General features: G+C 55.0%; 1 protein-coding gene across 3 annotated transcripts in view; it reads right to left on the bottom strand.

The window, feature by feature from the left end:
• MAN1C1 (mannosidase alpha class 1C member 1) overlaps positions 1–14596 on the bottom strand; it is a 131724-nt gene that overhangs the window by 26089 nt on the left and 91039 nt on the right. For all 3 annotated transcript variants that reach the window (XM_060141012.1, XM_060141011.1, XM_060141013.1), the window contains exons 3-5: positions 7190–7305; positions 4718–4798; positions 85–179 (exon numbers count right to left, since the gene is read on the bottom strand). In XM_060141012.1, coding sequence (XP_059996995.1) covers positions 85–179; positions 4718–4798; positions 7190–7305 — 292 coding nt within the window. The remainder of the gene's footprint in view (positions 1–84; positions 180–4717; positions 4799–7189; positions 7306–14596) is intronic.

Consider the following 14596-nt stretch of genomic DNA (forward strand, 5'->3'; position numbering starts at 1 on the left):
GCGGCGGCATTCATCCCACCCTGTGTCTCAGTTTCCACGCAGATGCAGCCGAAGCCACAAGTGGGAGACCAGACGGCATCCTACCTTTTGAAGTTCACCACGCCTTTTGGGATTCCCGTGGGGGTATCGAAGGCCGGCAGGAGTTTCTCCCCCAGCTTGATGGCCTTTATTCGGAACACCTGCAAGGAAGGGTCAAAGGGCACTGTGAATCCTGGCGGATAAACCTGCCAAGGCTGCTGGGCCCAGAGTGGGAGGTGCATTAGGCTCTGGGGTCAGTCAGGCCTGGACGTGAACCTGAGTCCACGAATTCCTGGCTCAAGTTCCTCCCTTGTTTATAAATCCAGGGCAATATTGTCTTCCTCAGAGGGTTGCTGGAGGAATGAAAATTAGATAATAGTTGTAAAGCCCTTACTGCAGCGCCAGGACTAGGACGAAGGCTCAGTGATTATGCTGTGCTGGGAACACGGAGAGGTCAGGGCAGCGGGTCACCAATGGTCAGTGCCTGCCTGCACGGTGGGGCCAGTGCACCCCAAGCTGAGTGCGTGAGAAACACATTCGGATAGAGTGTAACGAGCACGGGATGGGGAGCTCCCGGCCTTGCTTCCCAACCTGGCTTCCGTTTGCTTCTCAGCAAACCTCTGCCTTCACACCTGTAAACCCAGGGGAAGGGCCTTTCCTCTCTGACATTCTGATTCTGCCCATTGTCCCTATTTTACAGCGGCAAAGGTGAATGACTAAACCGGTGATGTGATGGTCGGGGAGCCACAGGGAGGTCCCAGGTGTCAGGGCCCTTGCACGAGGCTCTAAGCCCCTCAAACTCTTCTTCTGGTTAATTCAAAAGCACCTGTAACCTTCTGGCTCCTAGGAATTTATTCTAAGGGAATAAATCATCAAGGATGTTGCAGAGACTTAACTTTATGGCTACTTATTCCAGTGTTGTTTAGAATAGTATAGAAAAACTGGAAATACTCTAAATACCAAGCCACAGGGAAGTGGTGAAATGATGGCTTATCCAGGCAATGGATACCATGCAGCCACTGAAGTGATGTTGGAGACGTTTATTTCATAGCAAAAAACGGTTTATAATCTATTAAGAGAAAACATTTCACAATGGTGTAATTCAACTTTTGTAAAAATTATATACAAATGGATGCCTGAGGAAAGGTTGGGAATACACTGAACTATTAACCACGGTCTTCTCGGAGGACTAGGCTCATGGGGGATTTTTATTTTCTTCTTTTGGCTTAACTCTATTTTCTGTGCTATTTTTACAATTAAAGCAAACCCACAGGGCTTCCCTGGTGGCGCAGTGGTTGAGAGTCCGCCTGCCGATGCAGGGGACATGGGTTCGTGCCCCGGTCCGGGAAGATCCCGCATGCCTTGGAGCGGCTGCGCCCTTGAGCCATGGCCGCTGAGCCTGCGCGTCCGGAGCCTGTGCTCCGCAACGGGAGAGGCCACAACAGTGAGAGGCCCACGTACCGCAAAAAAGGAAAAAAAAAAGCAAACCCACAATAACATTATTTATTTTTGAAAAGCTGAGAAGCAAGTCCCTAAGCAACCACTCCTGATGGGACAACAAGCGTTTCCTTTCACTTCTGGGGCTCCAGGGAGACTCAGTGTGCCGACTGCCTGCGTGTTGTTGCAAAATGAAGTCTTCTTGAGGTCTCTCCTTCTAACATGTGCAATTTAAAGGTTCTGAGGCAGCTGTTTGGGGACCGCAGTGGGGAGGAGTTTGTGAACACTACCTGGGCTGTGGATTAGAAGCCTCTGTGGGGCGGGTGTAGTTCTTGTTTAGGAAGGAGGGAGGGTGGGAGGGAGAGGGAAGAATTGCACCTAGGGCCTGGTAGTGGTGGGTGACAGAAGATGATAACGTCCAGTGCGACAGTGGGTCCTAGAAGTGGGCACTGGGGCAGCCACAGGAGAATCCTCAGGGAGCTTGTCTAGAATTCAAATTCCAAAGCCTCGAGTCACCCCAGAAGCCACTGGTTTAGCAACAACAAGGGGTTCTCGTTTGAAGGTCCTGATCTCTTCATTTGCCCCCCCGGGAGGCTGAGCACAGAGGCACGAAGGAACGCAGGAACCCACGGGAACCTGACCCAAGGCTGGGGCTCCAGGCTGCCCTCTGCCTGAGGACGCCGAGCTAACTCCTCTGAAATGCTCCTCTCTGCCAGCAAACCACGTCTCCTTCTTTGGAAGGCCCTGATGCAGGCTGGCATGGCAGAGCCTCAACCATCCCAGGGAGGATGCTGCAGGTGTGACTGGACAGGAGTGGTACCATGCGGAACAGAACACCTGTCCTCCTTATCATTTGGAAATGATGTGTCTTATCTACATCACCTTTGATGCTTGCAACAGGCTTGTGGGGAAGGTGTTGACCCACTTTGAGGAAAACAAAACTGAGTCTCAGAGAAGCAAGTTGTCCAAGGTTATGGAGCTGTGAAGTGGCTCTTTTCCGGGACACCGAGCCACCTCACCAACACAGAGAGAGATGGCCTCGGACGGCCAGGGCACGCAATGGGCGGGGGCCTAGTGGTTCCAGAACAGAGGCGAGAGAGACCAGCAAAAATTACATCCTGAGAGGGGAAAGGGCTCTTGCCTGGGAGTCAGAGCCCAGGCTCAGATCTCCCCACTCACAGCTGTGTGACCCTGCGTGAGCCAGGTACTGTCTCTGAGCCTCATCTGCACAAAGGAACAGTGACGTGTGCCCTGGCTTCTTCAAAGGGGTCTTCTAGAAATCAGACGAGAGGATGCACATAAATGAATATGCTATAAAAACTGTAAAGCGCTTTGCAAATGTCACCTGGTGCAGCTGGGGTTGTTCCTGTTATTCTCGTGGAAGCAGAGTCTCTGTGGGACCCCCCACCTCCCGCCCTACCCAGCAGGGGATCCACCTCCTGCAGGTTCCCTCTGAAGCAAGAAAGGCCTCAGCGCAGGAAGGGGTGTGGGATCTCCTTCACCGTTCATTCCACAAACACCGTGGGAAAGACCCACTCCACAGGCACCCCCTGTATGCGAGACGGAGGATGGAGAGAAGATGGAGGCCTCAGTCTGGTGTGGCCGAGTCCTGGTGATAAGCAGTGATGCTGGGCCAGGCTGAACGAGGTCTAGAACCCAGACCCACGGTGGAAAGACACAGGAGCCTGTGCGACCCGCACCGGCTCCCTTTCCTAAATCTCAGTCTCCGCAGCTGCATGTACGCCGGTCTCTGCGCGGGGAGGTTTTGGGCACGGAGGGGTCGGGGAGGCGTGGCTGCGCCCGTAACCCGGAAGCCTGCCTGCCCAGGGATTCTGAGCCACTCGGGCTCCCCCTTGGGCCTTCTGGACACAGGTACTCCTACCACACCCCACTGCCTGGTCTGCCCCCCAGAAATCGCTGGCCCCACACCCACCCCTGTGAGCCCTGAGCTGCACGGCTCCACCCCATCCTGGACGGGAGGCTGGCCGGTGCCCGTGCAGAGCGTGGCGCCCTTTTCTGCTCCACATCATTTTCCTGTCCTGGGGTTTTCAAATGAAATTCAGGCCTTGGGTGGCGCGCAGGTTTCCCATGGACAATCATTTGGGGACAAATTGGTACAAGCGGTAATCTCTGCTGAGGAGATTAGGCTTGATGGAGAGGGGCCCCGAGCGGCCGGAGAGATCAAGTGCTCGCCGCCCGCTGCCTCCGCCCGCGTGGCCTCCGCCCATCCGCGCCACTTGCTGGAAGGGAAGCGGCAGGGCTTTCTCTGACAGCAGCGGCAGAGGCTCCCCACCAGCAGGGGGCAGGATAATTATGTCTCCAAGCGGACAGAGCTGCGGCTGTGCCAAGCAGTGCAGCCGCTCTGCGTAGGGGCCACACAACTGACGGGTGCCCCATGCGCTGGGGATTCTGCCAGCCTCCCCCCAGATCCTCAGGCTGTGCTTTCCCAGGCGCTCACAAGGGATGAAGTCTCCCATTTCTGTGTTCTCGGGATTCCTTGCAGTGCAGAGAACATGGGCTTTGGAGCCCTTCAGCCCTGGGGCCAAACCCTTTCCCACTCGTCCCATTTCACAAGAGCTCTCTGACCTCTGGGGGTTAGGACCACCCCACTGTGGGGAAGGTATGAGGTCTAGGGGTAGGAGAAGGGACTTGCTCAAGGCCACAGGCAGGTGCCGCGTAGGGATGAGGCGCAGGTTTTCTGACTCTGTGCCCAGGGCTCTGCATTCTCGCCGCCCTTCACGGCCCTCCTTCTGGAAGCCAACGCGGTTCGCCTGGGCCGAGTGGCCGGCAGTGGCTGCCCACCTCCCCGGTCGCCCCCTTGAGACCTGGAGCTGGAGTTTGGCTGGTGTCTGGCCCGGGAGCAGAGGGCAAGGGGATGGCCGTGGAGCAGGCCAAGGCCAAGGGGCTCGAGGAGGAAATGGTGAAACAACGGTCTTGGCTTTATCCGTCCTGAGAACCAACATGTGGGAAAACCAGTCCAGCAGCAGCACAAGCCTGGACGGAGCACAGATATCGCAGGTGCCCTATGGCGAGCTGTGAGGATGGTGGGCTGCTGCCCTTGGAGAATTTACTAGCAACTGTGGGAGCCACCTGGGCTCCCCTGGGCAGCAAAATTGAAGGAAGAATCTGTGGGTGGCACCATGGAGATGGGATTCAGATCCCCTCGAATCCCTGTTTCCTCATTGGTAAAATGAGGGTGTGGGATGTTCTCCTAAGCCCTTTCCAGCCTGGATGGTCCAGGGGCTTTGAAAGGCCAACTTACCTCCTCTCCCGTCAGGTAGAAGGCCGAGAGAAGTCCTCCGATGTACCGGATGTTCACTTCGAACAAGGATGCTTCTCCACTCTGTGGGGCAGAAAGACAGGGGGGGCAGTGGGGACATTCGTGAGATGCCCGCAGGGCTTCCTGAGGCAGCCAGGCCCTTGAGACAGGTCACACCTGCCACTGCCCCTGCGCCACTGACCCGGCCACACCTGTGCCAGGCTCCAAGCCCTTGCCCAGCGGGCCAGGCTACCTTTGGTGGTGGTTTTCAGAGCAAAAGGTGAAAGGGATGAGCACCTGCCTGGCGGGCAGCTCCTGAACATTTACAGAGTTCCAAATAAACACTGGGCTTGGCTTCCTTCCCCAGCCTTTGCTGGAGGCCATCAGAGCAAAGTTAGGCCTGGCTGCTCTCCAAGGAGCTCAGGAACTTGTGTGGGGAGCTGCTGGCCGAAGCTTAGCCTGAGGAGAGGCAAATCCTCCTCCCGTCTGGCCCCCTCCTTCCCGAGAGAGCCCCCCTGGCTTAGCAGGAGGATGGTGTGGTCCTTCTTTGGGGTGACAGGGCAAGTGGAAGGTTCTCACAGGAGGTTCTGAGGCGGAAAGGAGGGGTGCCAGGCAGATCCTAGTAGGCAACCAGCAGTTTCTCAGCCTCAGCTCTGTAGCCCTCAGGGCACACCCACACTTGCCTTCATCACTGTTGTTTTCTTTCTGAAGTGCGGACTGCAAAGCAGGGGTACTGAGGCATCGTGCCGAGGGCCAGATCTGGGTTAAAATCCCACCTGAGTCACTCACTTGGCTTTCGAACTTCGGGCAAGATATTTAGCTTTTCCCTGCCTGAGTCTCTTCATCCCGAGCAGGGTGGATATGAGATCCTGAGTGGGGCAGGTGAGATGCCTGCCCAGTGCCTTCCCAGTGCTGGGCATGGCTTCATAGAGGTGCCTGTTATAAACCCCCTGCCCCGCAAGGGCTCCCCTTGGCATACTTCCCACATCACGGTCTTTCGTTACTGATGACGGCAATGGTCATCTTTTTATCTGGGAGAGCTTTTCCATTAACAGAGCACTCGCACAGCTACTCTCTTTTGCCTTACAGTCCTTGGTGAAGGCATCCTTCCCACTTTTCAGGTGAGAAAGCCCAGGCTCAGAGAGGTGGAGAGACCCCACCTTGCTTTCTTCCAGGGACACTCCCAGTCTGTCCCAGCCTGTGTGAATGTCCCTAGGCTTGCCCAGCCCCGCCACCACCTGGCTCCTCAGGCAGCTGCCTGAGGCCCGCTCTCTACCCACCATCTGCGGAGGGGTCAAGGTGGGCTATGGAGACACTCCTTCCTTCTGCCTCTGATACCGTAGGAAATGGGAGGACTCTGAACTTCCTCGCCTCACACAGACCAGCAGAAGTCGTAACAAGCCTCAACGTCATCACAGTGACGATGACACCACTTTATCCGTACTGGACTTTATAGTGTCGTAAAATGCTTTTCACAGCCCTCCGTGGTGGTCAGTCCTCACAAGCCTGTGAATTAGGCACTATCATTGTACCATCTTTCGGTTGGGAAAGTAAGGCCCAGGAAGGTTAGATGACTTTTCCCAGGCTGCGAGCTGAGCCAGAGGCTCTCCTGTAGCGTTGCCTTCCCGGACTTTCCCCACTTTGTCTCTCTGCCCTGCTCTGCTCTGACATGGGCCTCTCCAGGAGCAGAGGCCTCCATCCTGCCAGGAGCTGTCCCGGTTCATAGCAGAATCTGTCACTTGTGGAGCCCCAGATGGAGCCCGACAGTGTGTTTTGATGTGACCCTTCCCCCTACCCATCTGTCTCCATGTCTTGCTCCCCCAAACCACCTAAACAGCCTCTCCCTGTGGGGAGCTGAGACCTCCAGGATGGATCTGTTACTTTAGTCTGGGCTGAGAGATCAGTGGGAGAGGCATCTGGTATTTAAGGCTTTTGTACCATCCATATACATGAGCATCCCCGCCCCAAGGCCCTGGTCCCTGACCAGGGATGCCTGCAAGGCTAGAAACCAAGAGGGCCCCAAGCCTGGTCATGGCCTCAAACCGGACAGCTCCCCCTGCGCCTCTCACTCTCAAGAGGACAGCACGGGGGTGGATGGGGACCTCTAGGTTAGGGCATCTCTGAGCAGATAACCACTTCTCCCTTCCCAGAGTCGCTTCCCCTGTTGGCTGCTGTTCTGTCTGACAGAGTCAGTCCCAGAAGGGGCTTCCTGGGAGGGAGCAATGTGCCTGGCACCCTAGGGAGGGCAAGAATGGCTGTCTTCCACCCCAGGGAGTTCCGGCTAGTAAATACTCATGGGCCGGCCAGGGCTGGGGGGACATCCCCCACCTCAAGGCTGGTCTGAGGAGAGGGGCCTTGGCACAGGGTGCATGGAACCCTGCTTCCAAGAATGCTCTGCTGGGCAGCCTGGGAGGAGCGGGTCACTGACCTCTCGGGCCCCTTCTGGCTCTACTACCCCGGAGGTCTTTGACTCACCACGTTCAGGTGGAAGCTCTCTTCCACCCAGGCCTTGGCCTCCTGGAACTCCTCCTTCAGCTCCATGAGGTAGAGGGTGTCGAGGGAATCAATGACCGTTGCCCCACTGAGGCCTCCTGCAGGCACAGAGGATGGGTCAATCTCGTCCTTTCCACCCCAGTCACACAAGCCACCATTCCCTGGGCCTCCTCTAAATGCCTGGGCAGGCTCCCAGGCACGATCCAGGGAGACCCCAGGGCCACCAGCCTTTGAAGGCACATCCAGGACCCAGAGTCCCCCCGTGGGCTGCTTCTTCCTCAGGGCAGCAGAGAGTGGGGGGGGGGTTGGAGAGACTGAGTTCAAGGGATGAGCTGCTTCCCAGACCTTGGTCCACTCTTACGTCTGCCAGCAAGTCAACCATCAGGGCCAGCTGGGCGCCCACCACTTCTCTGTCATGCTGGGGGTGGCAGGTGGGCGGGTGAACTGTCATTTGGTCCACAAAATCTTAACCAATGTACCAGTCCGCTGGTGCTTCAATGCCATTCTTTATTTTATTCTAAGAACAAAAAGATGTTCATAAATATTTACCCAGGAAGGTATTTATTGCCGTATCATATATAATGGGTAAAAGTTGGGAAAAAAACCCGCCAAGTCCAATAACAGGAGAGTAGTTATACAAATTGTGGCTCATGTATAAAATAGGACACTATGCAGACATTCACACAACTGAGAAAGACCTATGTTAGTTGGGGAGATACGCATGGGATCTGTTAAGGTAAAAAAAAGTAGATTGCAAAAAAAAAAAAAAAAGCACAATATAATTTCTTTCCTGTTTGCCAACGTGGATGAGCCTGAACAGAATCAAGTCCGGCAGGAAGTGATTCAGTGGTTGTTGCTGAGTGCTGGGATTACAGGTGCTTTTTGATTTCTTCAGCTCATGGATTTTTTTTTTTTTTTTTTTGCGGTACGCGGGCCTCTCACTGTTGTGGCCCCTCCCGTAGCGGAGCACAGGCCCCGGACGCGCAGGCTCAGCGGCCATGGCTCACGGGCCCAGCCGCTCCACGGCATGTGGGATCTTCCCGGACCGGGGCACGAACCCGTGTCCCCTGCATCGGCAGGCGGACTCTCAACCACTGCGCCACCAGGGAAGCCCCATGGATTATTTTTATAACCAGAAATTTATTTCTGTTTAAAAAAAAAATGGAAAGACAGTTTGGACAAAGAAACTAAACAAATGCACAAACCAAAGATTCCGTGGCCACTCTTGCTCTAGGCCAGTGGGTACACAAAGCGTGAGCTTTGAGGCCTGGCCCCTGCCACTGGGGCCTTAGACTCTTGTCCTGGGAGTAAAGGCTGAGAAAATTGTGCAGTTTTCCACATCACAGACTGGACAGCAGAGCGATGAGGAAGAACCTCCGACATGGGACAACCAGAGCCTGCCTTCTAGAGGATGGTAAAGGAAGAAATGAGGGAGAAAGAGATGTGCCTGGGGCCATCTGGGGGGCTTCCTGGAAGAGATGGTGGCCTCCCATCAACTCCTTACAACTTCAGTCATCGCAGGCAGCAGCAATTTCCTTTCGGGACTAGAGGGTAACTTCAGAGGAGTAATTGCTCCTTCAATGTCCTCCTTGCAGAGGCTCAAAGCACTGAGACTCACAGCCTCCACCTTCCCCCAGCGGACACTAGAGCTCCCTGACAGGTGCTGAGCCCCACTTGAGTCTGAAGTACGGCTTGGCGGGCACTCCTGCATTCAGAGCTAGCGTCTAATCTCCTTAATTAGTGCTTCCTTAACGGCTCACTTGTGTTGACTTCGCAGGCAGAGAATCCTTGTGAAACTCAAACACTTAACCACCTCTCTAGGCTGGGCAGCAAGGACAGATAAAGGGCACGGCTTGGAAAAGGATGGGAGGGAGATCCGGGAGAAGTTGAGAGAAAGTTAAGTCTGGAGGTTAAAGACACATTTCCAGAAGGGAGGGTTTGCAAGGAAGAGTGGAGGGAGGGGAGGGCTGGGGGATGCAGGCGTTTCCCAATCCAGAGACACGTGTCCTGGGACGGCTTCGGCTTTTGAGTTGAAGTGAATTTCCAGAATGTCAACCCCTCCTACACTTAAGGATTAGTAGGAAAACACTCAAAGCCAAACCAAGTTGGTCTTTTTCTGGTTTATCCTGGCTGCTTCCCCTGTAGGTGTCCAAGGCTGAGCACGGTTCGTGGCAACTCCTTACCCTCCTGAGGTGCTCAGGCCTTGGGACCCAGATGGGCCACACATGACCAGAGAGGGACTGAGACAAGCCCAGGCCAAAGGGCACAGGTCTGGGGTCCACACTCCTGGCTCTGATGCCAGGGTCCCTCCCTGTTAACCACAGGGCCTCACACCTGACTTCTTAAGGGCCTGGAGGGATTTTTGAGATGCGGCTGCCTCACCCCTAGATTTCATAGATGAGGACCCCAGAGAGGTCCCGTCCAAGATTAGCCCAAGGGAGGAATGGGGCCCCAGGCCGGGCCACGTGTAGTGTGTTTTCCACAAGAGGCCTCTCAATTCCCTGGGAAAACAATTTCAGATCTGCTTGCTACGTCCCCCTCCCCTGCGGGGGCAGGAGGCTGCTCTGACGCGAAGAGAAGAGAAGCCCAAGCTGTGTGTCCTTCAAGGTCAAGGGAGGGGTGGCCCAGAGTACCCGATTTCTGGATCCTGCCCCGGGCTGCCTGGTGTTTTCACCCCACAGGCCCTCCGTCTCCTGGGCCAACCCTGCGTCCCGAGGCCCCAGGGCATTGGCTGGGCCGGGAGGGCAGCCAGGGCTCCTCGTGACCAGCTGTCCTTCCCGAACACTCCCGAGGCAGCTGGCTGAGGAGGCAACTCGCTAAAAGATTTGTTGGCAAGGTTCTGCCCCTGCTCTCGGGTGTCCAAGTCCTCCTGCTTCTCCGCTCTCACCTACCACACAGCTGGGCTGCAGGCCAGCAAGGCACTTATTGGAAAGCTTTCCGTTTCAGGCCAGAGGTTACCTGGCGGCCAGGCCGGGCAGGAGAGAAGGCCCTATCCCGAATTCAACTCTATCTGCACCTGCAGCCGACCTGGGGCAGCTCCCCAGGGAAAAAGACAGCCGCCTATTCAGTCAGCAGGCCCACAACTTGTATGTGAAGAGCCAGTGGGGCACAAAGAGTCAGGTGGCCAGCTTGGAAGCTTCCCTGGGCCTGGGCGGCCCACTCTCCTGGGTGGCCCACCCTCCCGGCTCTAGCTCTGAACTGCTGCTGTTCACAAAGGCCCCTGCTGGCCCCCCTTCCTGTGTTCTTCTGTTAAAAGAACACAGCTCTGGGTTCACATCCCAGCCTGGGCCAGCAACCCATCTGCTCTAAGTGTCAAAGTTCTCATCTGTAAAATGAGGTGAAGACCACTGGGCTGGGGTACTGAGGTGCCACTGAAGGTTCCTGAGCTGGGACAAAGGTATCATATACTGCCCAGCCTAAAGATACCTGATAAAGACACCTGTACATGCCTGGCACGGTGTAAGTGCTTGACAAATCAGTTCATTGTTCTTATTTCTGGGGTCCCTTAGCTCACCTTGAAATACTGGCCTGGCCAAGGAGATGTGGGTTCAAATCCTGGCTCCACTATGTACTAGCTGTGTGCAGGGCAAGTCATCGTACCTCACTGAGCCTCATTTTTCTCATCTGAAAAAATGGAGATTACAGTAGGACCAACCTCGTAAGGCTGCTGGGAGGGTTAAGTGGGGGGGTGGATGGAAAGCAGTTGGCATGATGTTGGGTACACATGAGCTGGTCCCCACAAACAGAAGTGTGGCCCTCCTTGTCCCCAGCTGGCCCTGGGCAGCCCCGCCACAAAGTCTTCTGGGGTCACTGAGGCCTTGTGACACTCCTGTATTACTGGCCTCTCACCACCCTGTTGGGCAGTGTAGGCACAAGACGCGGCTTGCAAGAGCCTTGACCCAACTTAAAGGAAAAGTGTCATATGGCTCCCACCTGTGTCTGCTGCTTCCCACCCCTGACCTGGGTGTACACCTGCCTCCAAAAGGGTCTATCTACCTCCCGGACCCCTTCCTTCCCACCCTGTATATTGTCGCCTGATCTGTCTCCCGAAAACCAGATCCACTGTGTCCATTCCCAGCTCAGGAACCTGCAGTGGCTTCACAGTACAACCATTCAATAAAGAGTTGTGTGTGTGTGCGTGTGTGTGTGTGTGTGTGTGTGTGTGTGCGCGCGCGCGCGCGTAAAGTCTTTTGGGTCTGAATCCAAAGGATCTAGCTAATATCTCGCATCAAGCTCTGCTTCCTGGACAGAGGCTGCATCCTCTGGCCTTCCTACCTTTGCATGTGGGGTCTCCTCTGACAAGAAAGCTCTTCTGTGCCTCTGGGCAAAGCCTACACCTTCTTCAAGGTCACCTCCCACTGGCAGCCTTCCCTGATTGCACCCAGACAACCTCCTCCCGCCCAGAGAGCTCCCGTAGCACTTTCTTGGGCTTCCGACTCAGGCACCCTCCATTCCCGCCCTGCACTGTGGGGCTCTGTCTTGCCCCCTAACTAGATCATGAGATCATTGAGGCTCATGCTTCTCTCACACCCCTTCCCTGCCTTGTCTCCAAGCGGCCCCAAAGGCCAGAGCTCCCAACCCTACTGGGCCCCTCCCTATTCCCTGCAGCTTTAGCACATTCCCTGACTTCTGTGACTCTTCTACAAACTTGGCTAGGAGTTGCCTTCCTCATTCCACCTGCTCCTGAGGCGTCCAGAGCCTGCCCAGTGCCTCCTCACCCAGGAAGCCACTGTGATCCTCACCCCACAGTCTGCATGAAGTCTCACCCTCCCTGAGAAGTCTTCCCCAGCCCTTCAGGGTCCACCCTCCATGCCCCTACTCCGTGTACCCTCGTTGCCACGACAAGTGCTCCTTTCTCATCACTCTAAAGGGTTCGTCAATTTACTGCCCCGTCCTCCGAAATAGCAGGGGCGCAGTCTGCAGCAGAGTTGTCTCCACGCTTGAGAGATGGCTGCCAGTGGGGGTGGGCAGGCTGGAGGGCAGGAGACCAGCTGGCCCGTCTCGGGCACCTGCACCGGCACCTTGGCACCATGCTCACTCTGTGCTGGATCTGCCTTCAGGATGCCGCTCTTCCTCGTGCTTCTCCTTTTCACCCTGTGGTTGCTCCTTCCCAGTCTCCTTTGCTGGTTCTTCCTCATCACCAGGCCTCTAGAGACCGGGGCGCCTGGGGCTCCATCCTTGGGCCTCTTCTCTGTCCACCTTCCTTCCTTTAGTGATTCAATCTGGTCTCACAGCTTAAATACCATCCACATGCTGATGGTTCCCAGATTTAAATTTCCAGCCAGGACCTTGACCTCGGGAGCCCAGACTCGCTCTCCAATAACTCCTTCCTCACATTTCGGAGGTCCACACACATCTCACCTTTAACTCGTCTGAAAGCAAATCCTGCGCCTCCCTCCAAACCTGCCCCTCCCACAGGCTTCCCACCTCGGTGGATGCCAGCCCCCTCCTCCCAAGAGCTGTGGCCCCAAGCCCTTGACTTTGCGTCTCTTGCCCCCACATCTGGTCCCACAGCAAATCCTGGCGGCTCTGTCTTCACAAGGGTTCCAGCTGCCACTCACTCCTCACCTCCTCTGGGCTGCCGCCTTCAGAAATGCAAGTCCTATCATGCCGTTCCTCTGCTCAAAACCCTCCCAGGGCTCCCCCCTGCCTCGGAGGCTGTGATCTGGCCCTGGCCTCCTCTCCCTGCCTGGCTTCTCTCCCTCCACTCCAGTTCCTTGCTGCTCCTGGCGCCCTCCAAGCCTTAGAGTCCTGGCCTTGGCCCTTGCGATCGCTCTGCTGAAATAGCACCCCCATCGCTGTTCCTGTTCCCTCTTTATTTTCCCCCAGTGCCTTTATTCCTAGCAACGTTACACGTGGGTCTGCTTCCCTATTTACTGTCTTCCTGATGGAGCGTAAAACTCCTGGCGGGGAGAGCTCTGTTTTGTGCACTGCTGCCCTCCACTGCCTAGAACACTTTCCTGCCCATCACAGGTACACGACAAGTATTTGGGAATAAAGGGCCCCCTCCTCCTGGGCAGGGAAGGCTTCGAGGGGACCGTGGCTCATTCATATCTCTCAGTGCCTGGCTATAGTCTGGCACCCAGAGGCATTAAAGGTCAACGTGTCAGTTGAACAGACTGAGCCTACTGCCGGGTATCTTCCGTGACCACCCAGGTCACCAGGGCAGCTCAACTGTCTGCTCTAGGGGCTGGTGCCAGTAGACAGAGGAGACCCTCCCAGCAGGCTGTGGCCACATCGGCCAGGGGGGCTGAGTGTGTCCACACCAGTGCCCTGCACAGAGCTATCTGTCATGCGTGTCGGGCTCTACAAGGGAATGGACTCCAGGCTCTTATAACCTCCTCCCCTGGGGGCTGCCTGGCCAGGAACCACCCTGCTCTGCTGGACTGTGGTTTGTATCCCCTCTCCTGACTCTGCCATATTAATGATGATGAGGTTTTTATGTGACATTATATTAGCAAAGAGAAATGGGTCAGGCTGGAAAACATAAGCTCCAGGAAGAACGTTTAGATAGAAACAAAAATCACTCAAGGCGTAGCCTATTACCACAGTATCCCCAGAGCCAAATACTAATGGTTGCATTTAATTTGAGGATATAATCCACAGAGACTTTTCTTAATCGGTAAAGAAAACAACAAAAATGTTTTTCTCAGCTTCCAAAGAAACCAATATGGCTGTGGGGCAGGTCACAGTTCCCAAAGACGGATGCCGTAGGATATCCCATCCCACAAGAGGACCTCTTTCCACACTCCTCTCCTTGAACCTGGGTGGAAATTTGTGACTACCTGGAATAACAAAATAAAGCAAAATGGATGATTTTCTAGTTCCCAGGCCCAGACCTTAAGAAACAGGCAGTTTCTACTTCCTGTCTCTTGGAATGCTGGCTCTTGGGACCAGCCGCCATACTGTGAGGAAGCCCAAGGTAGCCCACAAGGAGAGAATAGATGGAGAAGCCATATGTATGTTTTCTGACTGACAGCCCATCTGCGGTTCCAGCCAACAGTCTGCAACAATTCCAGACATGTGAATGAAAAAGCTTCCAGAAGTTTCCAGCTGTCAAGTCACCCTCAGCCTTCAAGCCTTCCCAGGTCAGGGCCCATATATCCTGGCAGAGAGAGAAGCTGTCCCCACTGTGACCTTTCTGAATTCCTAGCCCCCTGGATCTGTGAGCATAATAAAATAATTGTTTTAAGCCAGTAAATTTTGGAGTAATTTGTTATACAGCAGTAGCAGCTGGAATGTTCTGCCACAAGGGTTTCTATGAAGATGAATTAAAGCGATATCCCCACTACCCCAAAGTACATTCTTTAAAACCACATCAGGTCTTCTGGCTGCATAAAATCTTTTTAGGGATTAGGACCTCTCCATTTTTATCAGGTCTGGGTTATC

The sequence above is a fragment of the Lagenorhynchus albirostris genome, chromosome 2 (assembly GCF_949774975.1).
Source record: "Lagenorhynchus albirostris chromosome 2, mLagAlb1.1, whole genome shotgun sequence".
Taxonomy (NCBI): Eukaryota; Metazoa; Chordata; class Mammalia; order Artiodactyla; family Delphinidae; genus Lagenorhynchus; species Lagenorhynchus albirostris.